Source organism: Buteo buteo, chromosome 19, assembly GCF_964188355.1.
Source record: "Buteo buteo chromosome 19, bButBut1.hap1.1, whole genome shotgun sequence".
NCBI classification, from domain to species: Eukaryota; Metazoa; Chordata; class Aves; order Accipitriformes; family Accipitridae; genus Buteo; species Buteo buteo.
In genome coordinates, this window is record NC_134189.1 from 29,087,031 (window position 1) to 29,112,027 (window position 24,997).

The window sequence follows — 24,997 nt, forward strand, 5'->3', positions numbered from 1 at the left end:
CTAGCTTCTGTTGACTTTCACCTTTCACAGACACTAGAAAATGGACAATTGTGTTGTATTTTGATTTATCTCTGTCAGTTGGAACCATGTGGAGTTAGTAAAACTAATTTCAATGTTAATTTTGCTAGAACTTAGTCAAAGCTGTGAGTCGGCACCAAACCTGTTCAAATGGCCTTTGATGCTGCACTATTTTTAGGTTGAAAAGGCTATCTTTAGAAACTTCTTTATTTGATGAATACTGTAGGCATATAGTTCACATAATCTCATACGAGCAACGAGGGAGAACTTAGAAAAACCCTTAGGACTCTTCTGGTATCACATAACACTTCTTATGCTGCAATTCTAAATTGTTCCAGTTAGTACCAGGCGTTGTTATTCAAAGCCTCAGAATGAAGACCAACAGATTTGTGCCAACTACTGTTACTTCTTTTACAAAAAGCTCTCAAATCTGAACTACAGGTGGATGCTATATTTTAACAAAATGTTGGCTAGACTTAGACTGGTTTGATGTCATTAGAATTCTTCAATTTGTGTGAAAATAAGAATAAACACGTAAACATTTCTGAAAGAATAGTTGCCTTCCTTTGTAAGGAGTTTTTGGTGCTAGTGGTAGAAATGCAAGACTGAAATAATTTGAGTTCAGAGTTTTATCTTTTTTTGGGAATGTAGTTGGGCATTGATCATTATTGAGTCTCTTCACATTCTTGTGATTTGCATTGAGAATTCTAATATTGGATTGCCTATGGTCTCAAAGCAGCATTAAGCCCAAGATCAGATAATTTAATGTTTAATAATTGTGTGAGGGTAATATGAGATAATGCAAATACTGCGGGGGAGGGGGGTAGTAAAGAGGACAAACCTCATGCCAATGGATGTTACAATAAAAGGATATTCACATGATAAGAAACAGATAGTTATACCAGGATGTAACAAGCGCAGGACAAAGACTATTTTGTTGAGTACGTGTGTACCAAATGAGTGTTCTTTCAAGATGTTAGTTGTGTATTTCCAATTTACATTATGCAAAGTGGACCATAATGGAAATCCTATATCATTACATGAATTAGGTATAGCTTAAATTTTCTGTGTTGTACGAGAAAAATGTTATGTTACCATGAAATTTTTCTTAAGGTATTGGAATTCGTAGTTAAAGGATTAGTTAATGGCTTTGCAAGATTCAGCTGTGTAGCCTTCTTCTTTAGCATAAGGAAAAAAGAAAAATCTACTACAATTGTGTGCAGGAGGTAAACAAGCAAATGAAATGTAACTGGTTGTGAGAATGGTGCTCTTGTGATTGTGATCTAGTTCTTGTCTTTTGGAAGTTGAATGATTGAAGATGTCTTGTGAATTGATAGATACCATAGATAGAGTCCCCATCACTGGAGGTTTTCAAGATGCGACTGGACAAGGTTCTAGATAATCTCTTCTAGGCTCCCTTTCCCATGAAAGGTTGGACTAGATGATCTTTAGAGGCCCCTTCCAACCTGGGCTTTTCTGTGATTCTGTGATCATTAGAAATTGAAAAATACTCAGTTGAAGTATTTCTTATGGGATCTGATTACTGTAGCAAAGTGTGGCTATTGAACATTCTTCTGAAGACCTACTTGACGTATTGAGTAGTCCACCCTCATCAACTCCATGGACTTGATCTTGTTTTCAGGATCCCTGTGACCTTCACTATAATACTCATCTTTTGCCATTCTAATCAATTATTGCATTGACTTCCCATAAAATCTAGTGTTAAAAATGTGAATAGATCTTACCTTTATTTTCTGAGAGGCTGAAAGGAAAGGGATTTCTTTCCTGTTGCAAACAAAGTCTGGTAGACTGTCCTCTGTCACAGTTAACTAGCTCATTGATTGTCTGAGTCAAATGGAGCAAAATGTTTCCAATGCTAAAGTGTTACAAGTCTGTGAAGGGATTAATAAACATTAGCTTTCTTTGTTTTCAAATTGGAATTATGGCTACAGGCTTTTTAAGATAGTATGGCAAATGTGAACTAGGTAATAAAACTGTTTCTTTTCCTGTGAAACATACTGAATATTCAAATTATTTGTAGCAGTTATGGGGGGAAAAAGGTAGGCAATTTGTTTGAAGGTGTTAGAATTGGACATAATTTCATTTTCAGTTTCATAAATTGCAAGGTACAGAATAAATACACATTGTCTAAGGAATCAACTTAAGGTTATTGAGCTCTTGAATACTCTAGCACACTTTACTAATGCTGGTTTTTTAGATGTGGTAAAATACAACTGAGTTTTAAGTATAATACCTGTTTTTCTGGGTGGCTCTGCATGAGATACGCAGATATTCTGCCTCAGTGAAGCAGCTGCTATTTTATCGTTCAGATATGGACAGTTGTACCAGTTCTTTTGGTATAAACTGAATTTCAAGTTTAACAGAAATATTAATATTCCTACTTCTGTTGTGATGATAGCCTCCTTGTTACAAAAGGGAAGAAAGAAACTTTGCTACAGGAGTATGTATGTGTGGACGCTTCGGATAGTTGTACCAGAGGTTAATAATACTCAATGGCAAGAAAAACCTTACAGCTAGACTCATCTCTTTCATGCTTTTAGGGTTCTTTTTTTTTTTTAATTTTATGTATGTCTGAAACACTTCTTTGCATGCTCTGAAATAACCTTAGTAAGGAAGTCAAAATATACATCCCCAAAGTATATTTGTAAAATATATTTGAAATTACTTTTGTTCTTTTGAGTTCTTTGTAGCCTTAAGCTTAGGAGTGTGTTGGGTTTGGCTGGGATAGAGTTCATTTTCTTCATGCTGGTATGGTACTCTGTTTTGGATTTGTGCTGAAAACAGTGTTGATAATACAGAGATGTTTTAGTTACAACTGAGCAGTGCTTACACAGAGTCAAGGCCTTTTCTGCTTCTCAGCCACCCCACCAGTGAGTAGGCTGGGGGTGCATAAGAAGTTGGGAGGGGACACAACTGGGACAGCTGACCCCAACTGACCAAAGGGATATTCCAGACCATAGGATGTCATGCTCAGTGTATAAAGCCAGGGGAAGAAGAAGGAAGTGGGGGATGTCTGGAGTGATGGCGTTTTGTCTTCCCAAGTAACTGTTAAGCGTGATGGAGCCCTGCTTTCCTGGAGATGGCTGAACGCCTGCCTGCTGATGGGAAGTGGTGAATGAATTCCTTGTTTTCCTTTGCTTGCATGCCCAGCATTTGCTTTACCTATTAACCTATTCTTATCTCAACCCATGAGTTTTACTTTTTTTGCTGATTCTCTCCCTCATCCTACTGGGTGGGGGGGAAGTGAGTGAGCAGCTGTATGGTGCTTAGTTGCTGGCTGGGGTTAAACCGTGACTGTACTTTTTGGTGTCCCTGGATTGGGCTCGAAGGGTTTGCGATAACAACAGATTTGATCGGAATGTGCTAGATCAAATTTATAGCTGTTATTGCTGTTCAGCTTTTAATTGGCAGGCTCCTGTGCTTGCCATGGGGCTTGCTTCCCTTGCTGTGTATTAGAGTCTGGTGCTCATTAGTGGCTGCTTTTTGCTTTCACTGTTTGCTGTACTGCTTATCGTCGCCAGTACAAGGAGTAAGGACAGTTGATCGCTCTTTAAAACAGTGGTCTGAGACCTGGCTTGATTGCATGAAGGTTACTTGTGATGATGACTCTTTAGCTATTGAGCTGTCTCTATTAAAAACAAATGTTACTGAGATAATAGCTGTAGTTACTGGAGGGATTCTCTTAGTGGGTTAGAGAAACTTCTGGCCTCCCCAAAAAAGCTTACAATGAATAACTTAGAGTTACTATGTGTACTATTTATTACTAAAGCTGCCATTACCTTTATGGGTGTAGTTGGGCTTTTATCAGTCTAAAGCCTCCTGGATTTGGTATGCTTTGCTATTTGGGCAGATCACAGTTTGCCTCTGATTTATGCTAGGAACTAAAGGGAGAATGCCTTGCCCCTCCAGTAAAGCCATTGTATTTTGAAGTCATGAAAATTGAAAAATGGTGTGCAGAAACAAGAAATGAAGAGGTTTTAGGAGACTTTCTAGATGCAGGTGTACTTTTTCTAATGTTGTTTTTATCAGATGATTACATTAAGGCTTTTAAGTCTTCAGAACCAGAAGTGGAAAATGCCTGTACGTAAGTTTCACAGGTGTTCTCAGCTGAAAAGTTCTTGACTTGACCTGTGACATTAAAGAGTATGATTTTGAAAAAGATCATTATATGTTACTTGTAAATATTTATTTGTAATATATTTTGTATATCAGTTTTTGTCACACTTTCTTCATTGCCTTTATTTGTCTAAGCTTTTTTCTGCGGTATTTTACAATCTTACATACCTGTTTTGTTCTTCCCACTACCATATGGTAAAGACAGTTAAATGTGAAATTTATTATTCATTGAGTAAGCACATGGCTTGGTTTTCTTATTCTTGGGCAATATTTGGTCAAATAGAAATCTTATTTTCAGTGATGCCTTTAAGGCATTTCTGCATAATTGAAGCTTTCAACTTGCAGCTGTTTCAGCTGCTGAACCATTCAATCTTTTTCTTTTTTGATCCCTTTGCTGCTCAACCTCTTAACTGACGAGCCGTATGGAGATACGGCTTTCTAACCGTAGTCATATGTAGACAGGTGACTCATTTCAGTAACCACAGACTATTCTAGAACACTGGCTGAGATACTAGTGTGACCAGTGACACGAAGCCCTGCCTTTATAGTGTCATGGTGCAGTTCTGTCTATATGTCATTGTCCCCCACCCCCCCTACCTGGAAATAAGCATGGTGTTACCATCCTAGCTGTCAGCTCGAATACAGTGCATTCAAATCCTGGAAGACAAATTCAGCACTTCACAGGGAAATGTGGTGTGTTATCTTTTCAGACATTCAAGCTGCATTCACAAGCACAAGATTCTAGCTAGTTAGTAAAATCTTGAGTTGAAGGGGGACTCTGGTAGCACCTTTTGTAAGATTGCTGAAAATTACCAGTGTGTTGTGCCATTAGCCTAAAGCTATGTTTAAAAACTCTGTAGTATGGAGCAGAATTATTACCCATTCCTAGCTGTTTTTATGTGTGTGTGCATATAAACCATATATATATGGTTTATACACAAAGTACATTTTAGAAATCTGGCTTAAGCCATTCCTTTTGAGTGTGTGCAAGTTTGGTATTTTGATTCCAGAATGATTTTATTCCATGATACTAGCCTTTTCTATTCTGGTTACTTCATGTTACTATGCATCATGCAAAAATAAAAATTGAATTCTATTTTAATTTAAAATGGGATGTTGCATTTGAATGTAATGACTCCAGACTTTCTGGAGTCTAATGTTATACAGTTTTTCAGTTTGATTACAATGTGTAGAATGATTTACAGTAAACTAAATAGCTTATGAAATTTGATCACTTTATTCTGAAGCTATTTGTGCCTGCTATTTCTCAACTGTTATGACTATCATACTGCTAGTTTGTGAGTGTAGAGGTTACTGTCATTGAATTTAGATTAAGTTAGTTCATAAAGCAAAAAAGGTGTATAATTCTACCTTTAGCAGCAATTGATTCTGTTTTTGAGAATCATTGTGGAACTATTTAAAATGCTGAAGTTACTCAGCAGCATGTATGACAAGAAAAGTTGTGTATTATGTGCTTTTACTAAGACTTTGCTTCAACAGTTTGATCCACTGGATCTGGACCATATATATATATGAATATATATGAATATATATATATATGAATATATATATTTGAAAAAGTAGTCTTGCATACTTGAATTTTCATCACTACCATTTCTCAGACTTTAATCTTGAGAGAGCACTAAATTGAACTTTGTATTATTTACCTCCCTCCTTTCTGTCTTTTAATTGTTGCTGAGATGCAGGTTAAAGGCTGCTGTTTAAATGCTCCATAGTCAGTGATGGCACAGCCTTGTTAAATGGAAAAAACACAATGGTAATCGCAATTGCAAGAACTGGTAGCTAATGGGGCCTCTTGTCCCAGTTTCCTTGAACTTAAGTCCAATTTAGATTGTAGAGTAGATGGCTGACCTACTTGTACTTCAGTCAAGCATTAATTGAAAATAGCATAAAAAGCTTTCCTTTTCCTGAAAAGCAGGAGAAGGGTAGAAAAGACTAGTCTTTCTGAGATTAGTTGACCAAATTAAGCATTCATTTCACATTGTTGCATTTAGAGATTGTACTTTTGAGTGATTTGTGTGTTTGAGAGCTATATAAGGTCAAGTAATGTGTAACCAGATCTCCAAAAATCATAAGGAGGACTGGCTACTCTGTTGTGTTTGTTATTTTTTTTTTCCTAAACCCTTAATAAGATTACTGAAACTTTGAGAACCAAAGAAAAACTTCCACCTTTTTTGCCTAACCTTGATCTCATATGGCTGTTGTAAAGCAGCACCTTGTTTTGCACACTGAAAACTTTAGATTTTCAGTTGCATTAGGGTTAAAGTAGGTTTGAGTGTACTGTATGTGACTATAAAAAAAAATGAAAACCCACCACACACACAAAAAAAATTAACTTCTAGCTTAGCTTGTCAAATCATGTGTACAAGGAAGGCCATAAAATGAGATCTGTGACCTTAATATTTGAGTGATACTTCCAGGTAGCTTAGAGTTTAGTACATGGTAAAGAGCCAGTTTGTTACACTTATTTAAAAGAAAAATTAAGTGGGTTTAGGGAATATTTAATTTTACTAGGTCAGCAGCCCATGTTGTGCAGATTACTAAATGGTAGGTAAAGGTCTTCTGTCCTTGTTGCAGTCAGGGCCAGAAAATTAAATTGACTAGAAACATGAGAAGTCCTGGCTAAAGTTTACCTCAGATTGACTGAGCTAAAAATCTGTTTAAATGGAATTCGAGGGTTTTTTTCAGTGGCCATGTTAATGAAACTAAATATTATAGCAACCTTCTCCCCCACCTTAACACAAGCGAATGATTTAAATGCTCCTAACTGTTCTTTAGAAGCTGGATTCCGTTTGCCTTAAAATCTGAATTAATCTTATTTAGTCTGAAATATGAAATACTGTCACATGGTCTTTTGTACTGTTACAGTATAGCATTGATTTTGAAACACTTGAACAGATCTCTTACTGTTCATGAAAGAATAATTGGTTATTTAACTTACGGGAAAGGATAGTCGAGGCTAAGTGTGCCTGTTGTTTTCTTTCTGCATTTATGAATTGCATTCTGCAGAGGTCTATAAATTCTTTGTCAGTTCCAGAATTTACACTGCTGAAGTGATGTATAAAGTTTATCTGGCAGTGATCACAGCTGGAAAGGTTGCTTTTAAGTTGTAAGGCTATCTTCATTATTAATTTTTACATTGGTAGTGTTGTCCCCAAATACGAAATTACTCTTGAGTGTATCTTGACAGTTGAGGAATGTTGCATGATGGTTTGACCCGCTTTTTGTCAGCAGGGCTAGTGAGGAGATAATGGCTGCAGAAAGAATTGGTAATAATTGAAGCTGCTGTTCAGAGCTGTTTCACAGCGCTGAACTAAGCTGACATGGGGTGGTTATTTCATTTCTGCTTTAGCAAGGGTCCTAGAGTACAGTTCTTTACTATCTTATGCTGGTCCCTTGAACAAAAAGCTGTACTTGAAAAACATTTCTGATGTTATAGGATATTTCTGGTACTGTCTGTGTGTTGAGTCCTAGAAAGCTGGTGTTTTTGTCTAGTAGAGAATAATCTGTTCAGCCCCAAGGAGTTCTGTGTGGAAACGTGATGCCTCTGCACTGTTTTAAATTAAGTATAATATGAGTGCATTGTGGTCTGAGAAAATGAGTTATTTTACTAGGTCTGGGAGTATTTTCTTCTATCATCTTCAGTAACGTCCTTCTGAGACACTATATATGAAGGCCTGTTTTTGTTTGTGCTTTCCCTTACCTTCACCGTGGTAAGAAAACCATCACTTCCCATTTTCCTTTTTTCTTGATTTTACTTACATCTCAAAAAAGTGACAGGATAATTAACTAATACTTGAAGAGTGCACAGGTTTGTCTAGGTCCACCCATGCCACTAGTTTCCCCTGCCCCAGTCAGTCTTACTAGTTTCTACCAAGCATAATCATCTGTATCGCCGTAAGAATAACAGAGGGTAGAGTATGCTGACATGTTGTTAATGCACATTTTTACAGTTTCTAACAGTGTGTTAGTCTTTGGAAACAAATACCTGTTAGAGACAAATCTCAGGGCTAGATTTGGTTCAAATGAGGTCTCTGAATTGATTCTCTCCTGAAGTGAAGAGCAGTAGGTCCTTAATGTAACCTTCAGATTCAGGAAGACTGGCTTGCTTCACCTTAATTTAAGGGTTTAGATATGCTTCTATTCAATGCATGTCAGTATTTAATTAATATTACAGCCCCATATTTCCTGAGATGGAAAATATGGCTTTTGACTGTGAAACACCAAAACAACACAGCTGCTTCCTAAGTGACACATCTGCAAAATGTGCCTACATGTTTCACTGAGGTATTTAAAAGCACTCTTCTCCACCAAAGCCAGTTGTATCATTAAAAGTACCTTACTTTTGCATGGGCTACCTGTGGTCTTTCCTAAAAATTATAGTAAACTTGAATACTCAAATTCATGGCTATACAGAACCATTAGAAATATGTGTGACTGAAAACCCTGTGTTGGTTTGAGTGCTGCAGTGTGTGTGTGGGGGGAAATTACCTTAGCTTGAGTTACAAGGTTTTCATCAGCCCACAGGAAATTATGAAGTACGCTTTGATGAGAGAATTCTGTTTGTGGAAATGGAGGTCAGGCAAAGCCATGCAAGTACTGCAGCTATACATGCAGTTTTGTTGCTGAACTCTGTGTTTGGAAAAAATGCAAGTGAATTAAGGCATGTCTTTTAAGGTAAGTATTTTGCAAACAGTATATTGAATGACTTGCCAAACAACTCTCATAGTTGCTTTTTTCCTACTAAAAGTTTACTATCTGTGTCATAGCTGATAAAGTATTTTTGACCAAGTGAATATGATATTTTGCAATGTTTGTTTGCTTGTAAGAGTGTGCTTGATCACGTTTGAAATGGTGGTTCGGGGCTCAGTCTGCTGTCTAAAACACACATCTCTTTCTAGAATGGTTATTGTATTACTTTTTAATTATGTAATTCTGTGGGATTTTCTATTTTCAAGTATAGCAGTGTTAATTTTTTGTGGTACTTGGGTGGTCAGAGAAGTACCATGGTACCTTTTATCTTCAGAAAGTCTTGATGTCTGAGGCAGTGCTTCCTGTAATGTTCTATTTTGCATCTTATGTGCCATTTTAGAACAGTTGTATACATGTCACTTTTCTCTGCAGCTACTTTCAGTGCAGCTACAAATGCTGTTTCATGTTTTCTCTGCTGGGGAATACATCAGTACCACTCCTCTGCACTATTCTTTTTGCACTGTTGTAAACTTCTACTTAAAGTAAATATTAAGCATGTATGCTTTAGGTATTTGCCTTAAGATTTTGCTAAAATAAGTTTTTGTTATGAATGCATATAACTAGCCATCTAATTCCACTAACTAAAGATTTATTTATTTATTTTTAAAGTATCTGGGCACTTTAAAGATTTCTTGTTAACTAAATGCTAACCAAGTCTAATTTGCAAGTTGAATGCATGTGGTCTTGTGTCCCCTTCTTGCTTCTTTGAAACAAACCCAAAGGCATATTTATCTCAATTTTATTTATTTGGGGAGGATACCAAAATATTAAGGTTAATTTCATTTTAGGAGACTTTGATAGGACATGTGAATTAGTGGATGATGTCACAGGCGCTACAAAAGTGAACATTAGAAAATGGTGAACAATCCTAATTAAAAATTGAAGGTTTTTTTGCACTTTAACATTTTAATCACTCAAACCTAAATAATGGAAACCTCTGATTTAAAAAAACTCTTTGATCTTTCAAGTTATTTTCATTGCCAAACAGTCCCGAGTTCTTCAGGTGGTTTTCTGGCAAAATTTACTCAAAGCCAATTTGATGTGCTTTTTTTCTGCAGTGAAGAAAATGTAAATGTGGATTTTTCCTTGATCAGAAACACCCGAGGCTCTTAAAGAAAAAAGTTTTAAAGAATCTTTATTTAGTGGATGACCACTTAGATAGCATAATACCTAGGTCTTATGTCTCTAGGTACCTTACAGTCCTTTCCTGGATCTAAAATTCAAGAAGTATGTCTTTAGAATGGGAAATTTCTTCCATAATAAACAACAGTGTTGCAGGGTTTAAAGTCTAAACCACAAGTGTTTTGTGACCAGAAAGTCTACTGTGAAATTGTTCTCTCAAGATGCACAAAAAAGAAGCAACATAACAAACAGGAGGACATTTTACTTGTTTCAATGTTTTATGGTTAGGTTCTGTACCTAATGTCAGTAAAGGATATTATTCACATGTACTTTATGTGTTTTCCCTTGTTCCCTGAAGAATCTGCAGGTAGCACTCAGTACTCAAGACAGCACACCTCCAAAGTTTGTTTCAAAAATTAAATACTGATTAAAGCCAGGATCTGTTAGTATGTGTGTAAAACAATTTAATACAATCTTCATCTTACTCATTATGAAACAGTCTTCTGAGATGCTTTTTTAAAAGTTGTTTTTTAGCCTAATTACAGTACTTTAAATTTAAATTCCATTATTTTGCAATGTCTCCTTTTATGCTTATAAGAACAGTCAATATAGAAATCGGTCTGAAAATTTGGAGAGAGAATTTGGGGATCAGTTGTCTTCCTTCAATGGTTACGGATTAATATACAATGAGTTTGTGCTAAGATACATATTCTACAACTTACAGAAGTAAAGACATAATGCTTATGATTAAGGGCTTTTCATGTGATTTAGCAACTACTTTTTTTTCATGTATCAAGGTCACCTTGATTTCAGCTTCAGATGTTACTAAGTTGTCTTTTTCTTCTACAGAAGAATCCTGAAGGCAATGTTGCTAATAATGGTTTCAACAGGGAGAATTAATTTGCCAAGAAGTCCTGTTGATCCAGGAACAAGATACAACTCTGTATAGTGTATCAAAACTACTCTAAATTGAAGATACTAATTTTTAAAGCATACTGTACAAACAGATGAGGTGTTTATATCCTCCAGTGGGATGAAATGAAATAGCTGAGCCTTTGGCTCTAATTCCTGTAGTGAGTTCAGATTTCTCCTAATCTTAAGAATTTTAAAAAATTTTAGTGGTAATGCAAGAGTTTATAAGCCTATGTTGAATACTTCAGCCTAAAAAACAAGTGCTAAATAAGGGTTAAATCAGATCCTTTATCAAACAAATTATAATGTCTGTTTAATACATATTAATTGCACAGTTCCTTTTATGCCATATATGCATAAGGACTTTGTGTCCTTAGCTGGTATAGCTATGTCATTTAAAGCTTGTAGTTTGCAGTGTTAATAATTTCCTGTGGTCAGTGGCCATTTATCTTAAAATCAGAAACCTCTGCAAAGCCTCTGAAGGTGATTAATAACTTTACTGGTTAAAACAAAAAAATGCACAATTAAAACAACACATCTACACAGAGTGGCTTGTCAGGCAAAGAATAAAAAAATATTTTTCCCCAAAGTTAGTATTTTGCTATTTAAGGCATCTCCTGGTTAGTTGGAAAAATGCAGAGTGAGGTATGCTGGCAGCATGTAGGAGCTCGTAAGGTCTTGAATCTGCGAAAAAACAGCATGTCTAATAGCAAATTAAGGTGAAGAAGGGTAGGAGATGAGAGCTAGTTCTCTGACAACTACATTGCTCTGCCATTGCTGCTCATGCCTGCAGCAAAGACATGCAATTCCAAGTGAGAATTCCCGAGAGGCTTGAAGGGTTTGGTTATATTGTCTTTGCATATATAAAACCGGACAGAAACAGTGGCTCATAACTTGGGCATATCTTCGCTAGAGTGTGAGAGTGAGATAATACTTGTACATATATGAAACATAACATGCAGGCTAAGAGTCTGTTTGATAAAGTTTGGGTCATTGTCTTGCATTTCAGAGATGCATTTCTGTGCTGTGTATGTTATTCAAAGCGATTGAGCTTAATCAGTAATTTTAAGTTTCATTAATAAAATATTCAAACTGTGCTTAATAAAATGTAATGACTAAAATAGCTGTTCTTATTCCTTATAATTATGCATTGTGAAATTTGTATGTTGTAAAATTTCAGTCACACAGTGTTGATATGCCTGGAGAGTTTAATTTGAGATACTGTCTTCTCACTATAGTTGTGTGGGTGGTTTTTATTACATGTGGTAAAAGGAAATTTTAACTGCTTTAGTGATCTTCTGATGTGTGCTAGAACTGTGGCTTGAATGTGTGTTCGTTGCTTGCATATTTAGGCAGTGAATTAATGCTACTTTCAGTGGTTTTCTATTGCATGTTACACATACAGCATTTAACAAACATGGGTATGGGTGAACATAATCCAGCAGCAAGGAAGCTGTTGGGGAACCAAGCAGCCTTGACTCAGGGAATTTAATTGGCATTTAGCACCAGCTTCTGATTTCTGAGTGGAGTGTGGGGAGGGGGCATGACCCAGAAGCAATCACACACCTGTGGAAGCCCTTTCTCTCTGCTGTCCTCCCCACTCCCACCACTGTCCCTCTTACCCTGGTGGCTTGTACGCTGTCCCTCCCAGTTTCTACCAGCTTCTGGCTGCTTCTTGCTCCTTTTCCCAGCACCTGCGGGCCGCAGAGTGCAATGAATCTCTTGTTACTCTTACAGTTATGAATGGCTAGTACAAACTAGTAGCTTCTTAATGTAAAATTACATTAAATAAAATTTGCTAACTGAAAAATGTCCAGGTGGCAAAATACTCAGGTATTCAAACTAGAAAATATAGCTCCCAGTCTCAGAGGAGCATGCATAATAGGAAATACGCTTACACAGTTTGTGATAGTGTGCATTTCCTAGATTCCTTCCTTTAGTGCTCAGGATATAGGGTTCACCAAATGGGTTGCTGTCAACTTCTTTCAAAAAAATCATTTGGTGTGTGGCTCTGCTAACTTTAACAGACATGCTGAATTCCCCAGGAAGTAGTGATTCAGCTTCCTTTTATGGACTTCTCTCTGCTGTGTGTTGTTGTAATTGTTTTCTTGGCAGAGACTAAGGGGTTTTCTTAAATCTCTGTGAAAGAGGGTGCTGTTCTCCCTATTTTATAGACTGAAGAGTAAGAATTAGGCCAAAGTCATTGATTTGAGGCTCTACCTTTGAAAGTCTAAGGCCTGACTTCTATTAATAGAGCATGCACTCATATCTACTGATTGCAATTAGAAGGGTTCACAGCACTGAGTAGTAGTGGCTAATCGTGGTTCGATGCATTTGTTCCCTGCATCCAGGGGCTAGAATTTCTTGGTGTCACTTGAATGTGTAAACCAAAGCAACCTTTTTTCCTATAGTTACTTGTCCTGTTAATTTATGGACTTTTCAGTGTCAATAGCTGTGATTCTAAACAGGTTTTGGTTTGTGATTTCACAAGATTGCTAAAGAAGTTATGTCACTTTTTTTCTCTCCCTGTAAACAGTAAACAAATTGCAACCCTGAAGAAACTGGGAACTCTTATAGAGCAAGTTATTTAGACAGAATAGAAAAGGAAGCGATGTCTAAATTGCTTTATTTAATCAGGAAATATGAGACACACCATATTCATGGTAGCTACGCTTGGTAGCGAGCCACAATAGTGTGCACTTAAAGCATAGGATATGTTTGTTTCTGTACAATGAAGTCCCATTTCCTTCCTATTCTGTGTGGAACAAAACCTGAGACTTCAGTGAGTAATAAGGAAAAATACTATAGCTGAAAGTTTTTATGAGCAGCTAATCCAAGTTGAATGATGTCCTTATACATCTGTCTTTCATTCCCTAGTCATGAAACTTGGAATCCTGCTGAGTCAGATCCATAGTGACAAGTCCTGTCATTCTAAAAATAAGTTTAAAAGGTAATGTGACCAGGTGCTTTTCTCTTCTAGAGGCTAGTGTCTTTGAGCTTGCATCTGTAGAGCTCTTAGAGACAACAGAAGGTTAATATTAATAGCTGAAGAGATCATTTGGTTTTCTAAATATGGATTAATTTATTTTCTTCTGTCTCTCATCTTGAGGACAGCTAAACACTGAAATAGGTTGCACAGAGGAGTTGTGCCGTCTCCATGCCTGGAGGTTTTGAAGATCTGACTGTATAAAGCCCTGAGCAACCTGGGCTGACCCTGCTTGATTCTGTTGTTCTGTGATTCTGAGATTTTTCTCTGTTGGGGACCAGTTTGTCACCTAGAGCCATAGTACTAGCAATTGCCTTGCTTTAAAGCAGCCTATCATACATGAGAGAATAATTGAAGAGATAAGTATTATGTCATGTTGGCACTGAGAACTTCTGTCAGTTCTTTCTGTTCTAGAAGCTGTGAAGTTCTGGAAGTAAGGCACGAGAAGTCACATCTGTTTGTCATCTGGATTGTACATATTGGGAAATGTTGATCAGGTCTGCAGGACAAGGCTGTGTGGTATTGCCTTCAGGTTTCAAGTATTTGAAATAGTGTTTTGTCTGCAGACATTCTTTGTGTTGGAATATCAGACTCAAAATCTATTCTTTCTCATCATAGGATTCAGTACGTAGCACTGAGACCTTAAATGGATTTTTTTTTTTCTTTTTAATACTATCTTTTTGAGTTATAGTGAAGTATCTAATCAAAATAAACATCTTCCAAGGGGGTTCAGAACGTTAAAACCTATCTTTCAACAAACAACCCTACCTGTTTCACAGTAAGAGTTCATAAAACAAATTAATCTGTTATTGGTGGCTGGGGGGGCTAAACTAAAGGGTTTCTTTAAATGTTTCTTCCCCTCTTCCTGTTGGAAAGCACCTTAAGAGAAGCTTTGGGATTCACTGGATTATTTTAGCATCTTAAAAGTCTGCATTTGTTACACAGATTTTTTGCAAGTTGTGTGTTGTGCTAATCTCTGCCACCTGACACAGGAAGAAAAAGGGAGTAAAAAAAACCCCACAAAGTATTTCAACATGAACGAAGCAAGGATTTTTGTAAATTGCTTTCAAGATAACAGCATCAAACCCAACTTCTTGAGAGCAGAGGCAGCATATTCTATTCAGATGTTCTTGTGAGCAGTATCTGAAGGTCTGCTTACTCATTATTAGTTAATATTTTCTAAAATCCTCATGTGCTAAGCCTTCAGGATATTTATAGCAATTCTCTTCACATTGTAGGACACTAGCAGTAGAGAAGAAATTCAAGGTCTTTAGCATATAGTATTGCTAGAATGTTCCCTAAGAGAAAGCTTTAAAAAAAGTCTCACTTACTGGCCAGTTTCCTTGTGTCTAAGATCAGTGTATACTAATTTACAGGAATTGCTTAAAAATCACTGTCAGGAAACTTGAGCCTTGCTTGTTTGCACCATTTCTGTAGCTATTAGAGTATGTACTATTCAGTATATAGTTACTTTTTTCAGTTGGAATTCATGGTTTATTTTTAGCCTGTATAAGTTCTCTTACCTAATGTGTGCTGGGACTTTTTATGACAAAAGGCAACAAGGGCTCTGAACTGGTATGGCTTTCTCTGTGCTGCTTCATGTTTGGTAGTTTACATGACTGGTGACATGGGTAAAAACTTGTTTAAAGACCTTTGGACTTGATGATTAATAAAATATTGAGATTTTGTTTTTTAATGGAGATGCCGAAGTTCTTTGGCACAGGGGAAGAAAATATCCTTAGAAGTATGGAAGTTATGAGATTTAATTTGTGTTGGCCGAGAGCATGCTGAGGAAGAGGCACAGAGCGTGATCCAGAGTTGGTTTCTATTCAGTGAAGATCTTTAATCTGCCTTCTGAGGTAAATGAGGCTTATACCTTTGCCTTCTCTAACTTTCTGCTTCCATAATTTTTGAATCGATTGGTCAGTTTCAGACAGGTGTTAAAGACGAGCAGAGATAGAGATACACATTTCTTATCAGTTTCATGAAAATTGGCAGCGGGATGGGAGAAATCTAAACCTGATGTACCCACTCAAGAAAATCTTAGTGTGAGCTCAGTAATAATCTGTCCTGTTTGGCGAGCTGGTTTACCAATCAATGTGAACGTGGGTGGAAACTACTAGAGCACTGTGCTACTGCTTGCTCAGGGAGTAGCAGAGCGACAAGAAAAAGGCAGTGTAGGTACTCCTAAAGAGTTTGGCCTGGAGTTGTGGAATGAGAAGATAAAGGCCAGAGCGGATGAAGCCAAGCTGTTGCGGGAATATAGGAACTGGGCGTGTGCACCATGCTTTCCTATGGAGTTACTGGTTCTGTTGCAATCTAGCTGACCAAAGAGCCCCCAACTTTGTGAGATGTAGATGATAATTTGTGGAGAATCTGTGCAGAACTCATCTCTTTTGTTGTCTTGATCTAAATTTCCCAGATTTTATACTGACAGCCTTAGTTTTTCATAGGTTTACTTTTTACAGTGAAATGGAAGACCCTGCAAATCAAAGTGCAATGAACTTTCATTGTGAAACCTCTGCAAATTCACTTGAAGGATGGGAGAACCAAACCCTAACAAAAAATGTGCTAAAAGACTGGCTGCTGTAATAATTCTGTTTCATGAGGGTAGCATGACTCATACTGCTTAATGTTCCTATCTCAGTATTCACTTTATTTTTAAGTAGCGCTGTACAAATAGTGTTTTTCTGTGCCAGTTGTTGCTATGACTTCATAATATTTCCCTAAATACGCTTGCTCATACTTTCTCACAGCATAGTATTTGGCATATAAAAACCTTAAATCCATCAGAATTTCCGGAGTGCTGATCATTTTCATGCTTTTATGGAAAAAAAAGGATAGCTCTGTGTATTATGTAGTTTTAGTTGAGGAGGAATAAAAGTTAAAAAGAAAAAAAGTCTCCACAACCTGTTCCCCCATTTAAGAAAATGTTCCTCTGCTTCAGCTTTTCCAATTTTTCCATGTAGCTTTTCAGATTAGATTTCCAGCACTGGCATAGTTTAGGCTATTTTGTTAAAGGTAAGTGGACGCTGTATTATTATTTCAGAACACTATCACTGTCTGTTCTTTTTGTAACCGGAGGGGACAAAATACTTCTGGTGTGGGTTGGGGGGGGTGGGATGATGGATGACTTGTTGAAATTTTCTCTTAGGTTTATATTTTTGCGTAAGGGTTTCTTTTTCCAAGATGCTGAACTCTACAGTTGTCTGCCTGATCTCTTCCAAGTGGCAGTAAACACTTTGGTTGAAAGATCTTTGTGTGCTATAGAAAAACAACTATAACCCTTCCTGAGAACCTTTGGAATCTTGTTCCTTCCCTTGTTTTGCACGGCATGCCTGGGTCACACGCTTGCTTCAATCGCTTACTTGGTTTCAGAATAATGCAAGTGTTAGTGTTGCTTTAATGGGAAAAAGGCAAGAGGACGCAAACAGCTAAGAGAATCTAGCTAGGAATGTTTATCAATCTAACAAGTTGTCGTTAAACTCTAGGTATCCTTTTGATCAAATAAAATAATACTAGAAATTATGGTTAAAGATACCACTGCATAACCTTATATTTTTGTGAAAAATTTAAAACAAATTTCTTAGAAAAAGCTGTTTAATATCAAACTATTCTTTTGAGTATGTCCAACTAGTTGCAAGTTATTGCACTTTTGTTTCCTCCTCGTGCTGCTTATGGCTATCTAAGAAAGGCTATCAGAAAATATAAATGCTGACAAATGTGATCTTTGCTTATCTTGATGTATTGTAAGAATTGCAAGGGCCAAAATTTATCTGGAAAGAACACATTAAATGTACAGGTGTGCTGCTAAGAAACTGACAATTGAACAGTGTTTTAATGCACTTTTCCCTCTTCAATAAAAGCACAGGTGGAAAAGCAGGTTTTTTGGTAATTACTAATAACATAATCAAGTTGAAGATTGTTACGCTAACATGTAAAAATACTTTGTCTCAATGTATCATCTTCCTTTCTAATTGTTGCCATTTTGCAGAACCCTTCCTGTATTTTTGGCTCTCTTTTCAAAATAAAAATCTAACAACTGATGTTTCTGTTGTAGGTTTCAGTTCTGTATTCAGTGTTATGGTTATTTAAGCTTTCTGTGAATTGGATTATGGAGATGAGTTGGATGAAAAACTGTTCAGGAGAAGCAGCTTGCCTTCCCAGTTTTGTTCTGTTTGTGCTGTAACTGTCCAAACAACTGTTTTGTTTCAGTAGCTCATTTTTGTTACAAACAAGTGCTGTATGCCTACCCTTATGGCATGGTTATTTTCAGAATATCCAAGAAATGTGAAGTTAGTGTTGAATTTTCCTTGGCCTTGGAGGCTTTCAATTCTGTTTCTCTCAGCAGCATGTCATAACCACTAGGTTGCAAGGTAGGCCAGGTTTGTAGGCATTTTCTGCTCTTCCTTTTGAAGTGGCCCTGTTGCATTAAGGGAAGCAAGATTCACAGGGCAAAAGAGAGTGGGAGCTTTACCTTGTAGTCTGCTAATAAAGGTATTCATCCCAGAAGGGGTGGTAAAATCTGTTTACCCATATGTAGCCCTGGCTGTAGTTGTAGGGAAACTTGATAGGAGAAATCTGAACAGAACTTGATGAACTATCTATAGACATCAGGCAGGGATTTGCATGTGTGTGTTGTGTGAGGGAGCTGTTTCCTTCCTACCTCTTGGTCTCCACCCTGCAAAGCGCATTTGTGGATGTGAATTTTTGCCTGAATTCTTGCCTCAGTACTGTTTTTGATACTTACATTAAATGTTAGCTTACTGTAGCCCTCAATTTTTTTATACACAGTGCTTTATAAAGAGCCATCTCCTTCAATGAGGATAGACCATGTTTTTCTTCCATGCAGCTGTGTCTATATAAGTGAGAATGCCTGAACTGTTCAAGTAATGACTTGATTTTAATAAAGTTGATTTTTTTTCTGTTTGTTTGTTTTGCTAAAAGAAAAAAATGAAATAGTATGGTAACATGTCACAAATGAAATACAGTAAAACTAGGTGCAGGAGTTTCAACTTCTAGGGAGAGTAATTGTCAGCTTCAAGGAGACCTTCTGTCATGGAGCCTATAGCCTTTTACTTGGTACATGTGGAACAGTAGATATGTGCATCATACCATCATTTAGAATCTATTATCTGCTTTAAAATGCACAAGAGTAGTGGCAAGAAAGCTTGGGTAGTTACTAGCCCAGTAAGAGATCTCGTCACAGCTGGCTGAGCGAGATAACGGGGGCTGTCTGAATATCATAAACTGTACAAAGACTTCGGGGAAGGAGGCTGGTGTCTCCTGCGTTTGACTTATGTAGCTGCAATGCCCTTCACGTTGTTTTTGCTTTACATTGCTTCTGAGGAAGATCTGTTTTGCAGTCGTGGATGCCTTTAGCTTTCAAGCAGATGATTTGAATCTAAAATTCTTACAGAAATAAAACTTTTTCATTCTGAAAAGATTTATTTATTTTTCTTTAAATCAGGAAGTGGTTTTGGCCTTAAATATTTCCAGTGGGTTTCATTATATAATATAGATTTCCAGTGAAAAAGGAGTAGGAAGCAATGCAGGTTATTGTATCAGTAGCAAAGGTCAGTTGATTGTCTTGTGGAATGCTTTGAAGCAGAATACTTACTGAGTAAGCATCATGCTGCTCCATCTTTTCTTTTGGTTGTAATAGGAAATTTTATGATAAAATAAGTTCAAGAGTTTGGTGAAATTGATATAGGCAGATTTTCTGGATGACCTATGTCATAAAAGCCAAGAACTTTGTGTGGTAGAATAGTGTTCTGTTGTGAAACCCACTTATTTACATGCCCTGCGTTGTTACCTCTTGTTTTTATTTGGCATCCCTAGATATCAAAGAATTGAAGGGTGCTACGTAACTTCATTTCTCTTTTGATAACTGTTTTTCATTAATAATGCTCATAAATAATATTTTTTTTATCTCTTCACAGATTCTGAAGGTGTTTAAGCTCTGAATACTTAAAAGCTCTTCGTACCTAGAAATGTCTGGCTCATACGATGATTCCGTTGGAGTAGAAGTTTCTAGTGATAGCTTCTGGGAGGTAATCCAAATGTTTTATCACAATATTTTAATTTTATTTCTTACTCTTACTATAGAAAATCTGATTTTTTTACATTATAAACTGTGGAGAGAGCTGCAATACAAGATGCCTTTGGTTATTGTGATCTGCAGAAATGGCCTTCAGTGTAGAAATGACCTTTCAGATTTTGGCCTAATTCTGTCAAGGGTTTTTAACTGGCAAAAAACTTGAGGATCATCCATTTGGGTAGGATATGAAATTCAGAATTAAACCTTTGTCAGTTTTTATTGCTGAAGAGGGGTGTGAGTGGATAGCTTTTAAAAATTACCAAGGGGGTCGAGTGATCAATGTTAAATCTAAAGTAACTGGTTATTAAAGGCTACTGTAAGTGTACATAAATTACAGATGCAAGATAGTGTGTGAAAGTACTGTATGCCTCCTGTTTTTGTCTAGATACAAGTAAAACTTTTTTGAGAGAAGTTATCTTATGTTTATCTCAATGTAAGAGCATACATGCAGAAAGATAATACAAAGCATATTGTAGTATAAATAATTTTTGCTGCCCAAATCTGAAGAAGGCTTTCGGATGTTATGATCATTTGATTAAGATTTAAAGAGAGCAAACTTCATAAAGCAGAAAGCATTTTACAAAAAAAAAACCCAAACACCCAAAAAAAAACTTCTTGCAAGAAAAAGGAAAGGTTTGACAGTGTCAATACTGACATAATTGGAGGTAAGTATGCTGTCCAGATGAACTGTATTCAGTGGGGCAAATTTCTACTATGTGCCTCGGCGCTCTTTTGAGTTTGAACTATAGCAAAGATGAAAATGGCTAGGGGGAAAATGTCTGAATATTTCTGTTACCAGAGTCTATGTAAGACAGCTTGGGTTTGGTGACCTAACACTGCTTCCTTTTAAATGAAAGCTGTTCTAGACCACTAACCTGTGGTGGTGGTGGTGACATACTGCATTTTGATGCAGATCTCCCATTATTTTTTGATAGATTATCTAAAAGACCTAATGCCAGTGAGGTTCTTGTTTAGTAGACAGCTATCGTTTTTTGAGGAGACATATTTACTATTTTGTTAAATATGTCTATCCTATTTATAAAGAGGTGGTTTTAAAATTACTGGGTTCTAAGTCTTAACCCCTTTTGTTGTATGGGTTCTCTGTGGTATGACTGCAGAGAGGATGTGGGACCTCTACTCTTGGAGGTGTCTAAGACTCAACTGGACATGGTCCTGAGCAATCTCATCTATCAGACATGCTTTGGGCAGGGGATTGGACTAGATGATCTCCACCGGTTCCTTCCAACCTCAATTATTCTGTGTTTTTTATTTTATGCTGAGGCAACTTTCTGGGCAGGCTTCCTTGGTAGAAACAAAACAAAATAAGGAGGCAGTCAGGAAAAAAGAATCCTGGATCAAAAGGGATTTTTTTGGATGTGTGTTGGGCATCCTATACTTGGCAGGAAAACATGACTTCTGGCTGGTTATTCTGTACCAAGCTGCTGTCTTCCATCAAGTAATCGTGTCTGGAAGCATAAAAGATGAATGAATGAGAATGGGAATTCTGTAAACTAGTATGATTGTTTGGACAAATGTCAACTCAAGCATTTAGTATTAAAGGATGATAGATGATCAGAAATAGCAATTAGCCTAAGCTAGGACCTTTACGAAGCATAGCTTAAATGTATTTGATGCTTATTATAGGTGGGTTAAAGATGTTTGTGCCATTGGTGACTTATTTTATATCATTTTGTAAACAGTACTTCTTAATCTGTTTCTTTGGACTTTTCTATGTATTCCTTCCAAAAGATCAGAACTGCAGTCTGTTTCATAAGCAATGTCAGTAGGGTAATGTGTAATGCATGAGTATATCTTTATTTATCCTTGGATAAAAAAGTTTGACTTCAGTATTGCAATCAGTTTCTTTCCTTGTAGGTTTAATTATTTTCTCTGTTCTTTCTCTTTTTTTTGATGTACAACCACAAAGGATGTTAAATTAAAATGGTCAAAAGGAAAAATTACAGATTGAATAATTAGGGTTTTTTTTTTCTGAAACTTTGAGTACATCAGGCTGGAAAAGTAATATGTTCTGAGAGTTGACAAATGCTGACTAGAACAGGTATGCAAGTTGTTCAAAGGGGAAAACTAGCATTGCTTAGATCATATTAACTAATAATATGCTAAAATCAGTTAAAAGTAATCTCCAAAATTGAAGATGCAATTATATTCTCAGAGAATGGGTTCAGTTCATTAAAAATTCTAGAGACCATCTTCATACTCATTCTTCAGGGAGTGAAACAAAGGTTAGGCTGCAGTAAAAAAAATCAGTCCCAATGATAAGTCAATGGCTTTGTTACTGAAGTGACGTTAAGGATGTTAAAAGTATTAACAGTATTTCTGAAAGCAGAATTGGACTTTCCATGAAATTGTTGACCACAGTAAAAAAAAAAAAAAAAATCCTGTATTTCCTTGTACTAAGCTTTTGATAGTTTAGCAATATAAAAGGAAATATTTCACTGAATTTTGGAGTTTTGAGTATTGAATTATGTAGGAAACGCTACTTGTTTTGCTGTTCATTTGCTTTGTGGTGTTTGATTCTTAGGACAGACAAGTTTGGAAGTTTTGCGTCTACCAATGCCAATTCTTTAAAAAAACGTTAATAGAGATGGTTGTGTTCTTACTATGGATTTAAAGGCTTTGTCATTATTTTAGCAAAGTGACTAAAGGCTTGAATTTTCAATATGTTGAAATTAAGTGGTATTTCAGTGAAACAGGGGAGGCTGTGAAAGTCTTATAGTTGGTTAGTGCTTAAAATATCAACTCTGACATTTGTGTGGTGGTTAAAAAAAGAAAAGCAAAAAAACCCCGAAGAATAGGTTAGCGAGTTCAAAAGATATAGCACGTTATCAGAAAGCGCTGTATGTATAGCTGAAAGACTGTAGCAGGTATGCCTAAATGTTTATGTAACTGCATGGAGAGTTGAAAAATGTGTGGTATGACATCCCTGGCATTCTGTGGAGATGGAGCTTTTATGGATACACTAAGATACTTTGAACTAAACATGAAAAAGAGTACTCTGATATAAATGATAAATTATTTTATAGTAATGCTGAACTATTAACAGGAAGGATTGACATGGTAGTGAATTTTGACATTCATGCATGCTATGCTTGGTAAATTTACAAAGTCTGTGCAGTTTGAGAGAATTAACATGTTTTCAAAGCTGTCTTAAGAAAAACATGTATATAAACTTTTCTCTCAGTGGAAACTGCTGTTTCTTTGCACTCTTACACTTATAGGATGACTCCTTATTACTGGGTATTAAACTGTTCAGAAGACCAGTAGTCTTGGCAATACCCTATTATAGTGAGAAATGTGAATAATGTGGAACTTGCGTGTTCATTGACAGCCTTTATAGTTGCATGTAGCATCCTGTGGCAGGGAATGTGGGGTTTTGTCCCACACTGAACAAAATGCTTGGACTAAAGCACACAACATAAGGGAAAGTGGTAAAGTACTTAAAGCTGTGCTGTCTGCTGCAGTGTAGCCTTTATATAGGATATTTTGAGTGATTACTTTTGTCCAGGAGTAGTTTTCTTGTGACCTCTGCACTCTACTTCTGTGCATTTATGTGAGGAAACTGCATTTTGACATGCATGCCTGATATTAGCCTGGAATGTATTTTGGTTTGTATATACTTCTGATTATTTGAGTGAATAATTAAGGTATCCAGCAGTTTGCTTAGGTCAAGTAATGCCTTGGCAGAATGTACCATTTGACTTTAAACCTTACCTTTCTACAGAGAAGCCTGACAAAACAGTAAGACTGGAATTACCCTTCAGATCAAGAGTTAAGAGGGGGGAGGTTTGCCAGGCATCTGTGTTGGTAGAACACAAACCTAAAGTAAAGGAAGTCCTGTGCAAGTCTTAATAAATTTAACTTAAGAATAATTCTTCAGTGTTAAGTGACATGCAGAACTAACAGCAAGCTTGTCAAACTTAATTACCAAATTCTTGTTTAAGTACTTCTGGCTTGGAGCCATCTTTCCAAACTAAATTTGGCTGAATTTTAGTCTAAAACTTGTCCTTTTTCCATATTTTCTGAATCAGTTATTTTGTTTCTGAAAATTGCAACTTTGAATTCTAGTCTTAATCTTTCTCAAAATGGATAACTAAACTGCTTTGATTAATGTGTTTTGTCTGACTTAATTAGAAAAGATGTGGTGTCTCTGGAATGCCAGCCTCAGTACTTCATGTCTCAGGTAACAAGAAGTAAAGAACTCTTAATCGATGTGGAAGTTGTATCATCACTGCGGATTTTGTCATTTGCACTCTTTCATTAGAGGTTTTTAAGATATTTGACACAACAGATTTTTTTCTTTGTTTTTAAAGACAGCCTGCACTTTGTTAAAAGCTACCTTGCAATGTTTTACTGCCACAGCTGAAAGCAGTGAAAGTATTTAAATTTGGCCATGGCACAGAAGACACAGTCTGGCAGGATGAGCTTTTGAGTTTGTTGCCTCAGACTCCAAAATAACTCAAATTTATTTACCTTTGGAGTGTGCTGCAAAGCCCATCTTTTTCTTGAAAGACATTTAGGAAAGAGTGAGGTGTCTGGGTGTGGGACCTATCTGAAGAACTTACTGTGAAACCTGTTTTTTGCTCACTGCATATCATTGAAACTAAACCACTTTTATTTCTTGAATGTTGATGTTCTGTTGAGCTGACAATAAGAACTACACTTAATAAAATGCTGATAAACCAACTTGAAAGTTTTTGCCATTGCTATTGACAGAAATTTCATACAATGTTGTCTTTAGGGAATAAAACACTTAGTTCTTAATTAGTTTTCTGGCTCTAGAAGTGTTTGCTTTCTTTTGGAGTTGTCGCTGCCTTTGCTAGGGTTCCTTATTACAAAGGTAATTACTAGCAGTCTGATCACATTTAAAAATGTGAATCTGTAGTATATGGTTGCATGGTACTAAACTTACTGCTCTAACTTTGTCTCGT

At 36.5% G+C, this 24,997-nt stretch overlaps 1 protein-coding gene across 9 annotated transcripts in view; it reads left to right on the forward strand.

Annotated features, from left to right (window-relative positions):
- Nucleotides 1-24,997, forward strand: part of PACSIN2 (protein kinase C and casein kinase substrate in neurons 2) — a 63,165-nt gene that overhangs the window by 14,449 nt on the left and 23,719 nt on the right. For 6 of the 9 annotated variants that reach the window (XM_075051882.1, XM_075051883.1, XM_075051874.1 and 3 more), the window contains one exon: nucleotides 19,891-20,001. In XM_075051882.1, coding sequence (XP_074907983.1) covers nucleotides 19,942-20,001 — 60 coding nt within the window. In that variant the 5' untranslated portion in view covers nucleotides 19,891-19,941. Of the gene's footprint in view, nucleotides 1-15,666; nucleotides 15,808-16,822; nucleotides 16,970-19,408; nucleotides 19,525-19,890; nucleotides 20,002-24,997 lie in introns of those variants that run through there. The other 3 variants (XM_075051876.1, XM_075051879.1, XM_075051881.1) reach the window with 3 other exon arrangements.